The sequence below is a fragment of the Egretta garzetta genome, unplaced genomic scaffold (genome assembly GCF_000687185.1).
Source record: "Egretta garzetta isolate BGI_Z169 unplaced genomic scaffold, ASM68718v1 scaffold29, whole genome shotgun sequence".
NCBI lineage: Eukaryota > Metazoa > Chordata > Aves > Pelecaniformes > Ardeidae > Egretta > Egretta garzetta.
The window spans coordinates 987,127-988,570 of record NW_009260796.1 but is presented as its reverse complement, the minus strand read 5'-3'; the positions used below and the strand labels follow the sequence as shown (position 1 = coordinate 988,570).

The 1,444-nt window shown below is 57.3% G+C and overlaps 1 protein-coding gene across 1 annotated transcript in view; it reads right to left on the bottom strand.

Moving 5' to 3' along the window:
• AGRN (agrin) overlaps window positions 1-1,444 on the bottom strand; it is a 162,893-nt gene that overhangs the window by 29,498 nt on the left and 131,951 nt on the right. Inside the window, exon 25 of the mRNA XM_009646786.2 lies at window positions 3-195. Coding sequence (XP_009645081.1) covers window positions 3-195 — 193 coding nt within the window. The remainder of the gene's footprint in view (window positions 1-2; window positions 196-1,444) is intronic.

Sequence of the window (1,444 nt, the reverse complement as noted above, 5' to 3'; positions counted from 1 at the left end):
GCTCCCCCGATGAACAGGTCGGTGTCGAGGTTGAGCCCGTCGGTGCCCGGGGGGCTCTCGCCGCTGACGTGGGGCTCCCCATCGACCGACAGCGTGCCGCTGCGGCGGTTGCGGTTCACCACTAACTGGTGCCACTTGCCAGGCTCGACGCGCACCTTGCTGGTGATGATGCCCGTGCCGGAACCGGTGTTAAACCTGGAGCAGAAGAGGGGGGGAGGCCTCTGTCTGTGCCACCCTGCGGAGAGGCAACATCTGCGCCATGGCACGGGGGCTGCTGTCACCCAGGGAGAAGCTGGGCGCGCTCGTGAGCCCCTGTCCCTCCCCGGCTCTGGACCAGGAGCATCCAGCCATCCCCGCTGGACATGGGGGCTGCCTGCCTGAGGACCTGTCCAAACTCTCCAGCCTCCAGAGGTCTGCCTGCCACCTCACCTCGTTCTGCACCCGTGACTTTTGGAACTGGGAAAATCATTGCAGCTCAGATTTCTGGGGCCCTTCTCCCATTCTTTCCCCTCGCCTGCATTTTTTTTTTTCCAGTACAAAAGCAGTGCCAAAAAAAAACCCCAACCCTCTCACTTGCTCAAAAAATCAACCTCCCACACCTTTTAGCTTTTCAAAACTCAAACTGAACTAAGTGAATTAACTCTGCTGAAAAGCACCACGGGGAATGAGTCCCCTTATTACTAATCCCTATTACACTGGGGAAAAAAAAAAGCTCCTCTTCTTGTCCATTTGGTGCTACTGTTTCTTAGCCTGCAAGGTCGAGCCCAGCGTCCTCCTGGTGTTCTGCAGGGACCATTCTGGCAAGAGCGGCTGCTCCGCTTGCTCCACGCCGCACGAGGAGGGGGAGGACACCCACCTGAGCTCCACGAAGCCGCCAACCAGCGCCAGGGAAATGAAGTCCTTGCCGTGGTTCTGCCCGTTGTAGAGCAGCAGCCCGCTGAGCTCCACGGTCCTGAACTCCATGGCGATGCGCACGGTGTGGTACGCCTTCATCATCTTGAAGGCCAGGTAGGACTTGCCACCGAAGCTGGGGATGAAGTACCTGATAGCTGCAAGGTGGGGGCAGAGAAGGGGAGGGGGGATGAAGGAGAGGAGGACAGAGAGCAGGTAAAGGCCTGACCTGAGCCCCCAAACACCTTCCTACCTGTACAAGCTAAGAGAGCTCTTGTGAAATTTAAAAGAAGGATGGATGAGGTGCTTAGGGACAGGGTTTAGTGGTGGGATGGCAGGGTTAGGTTAAAGGTTGGACTCGATCTTAAAGATCTTTTCCAAGCAAAGTGATTCTATGAGTCTATTCTATGATTCTAAATGGCAGAAAGAAGCTTGCTCTCTCCTCCGGGCCCACGCTCCTGTGCAATCATCCCCTGCCACCGCCTCCCAGATGCTCGCACAGGTAGCAACCACCTCCTCTCGTGCCGGCATGCCCCACCCCCCCCCCCACACA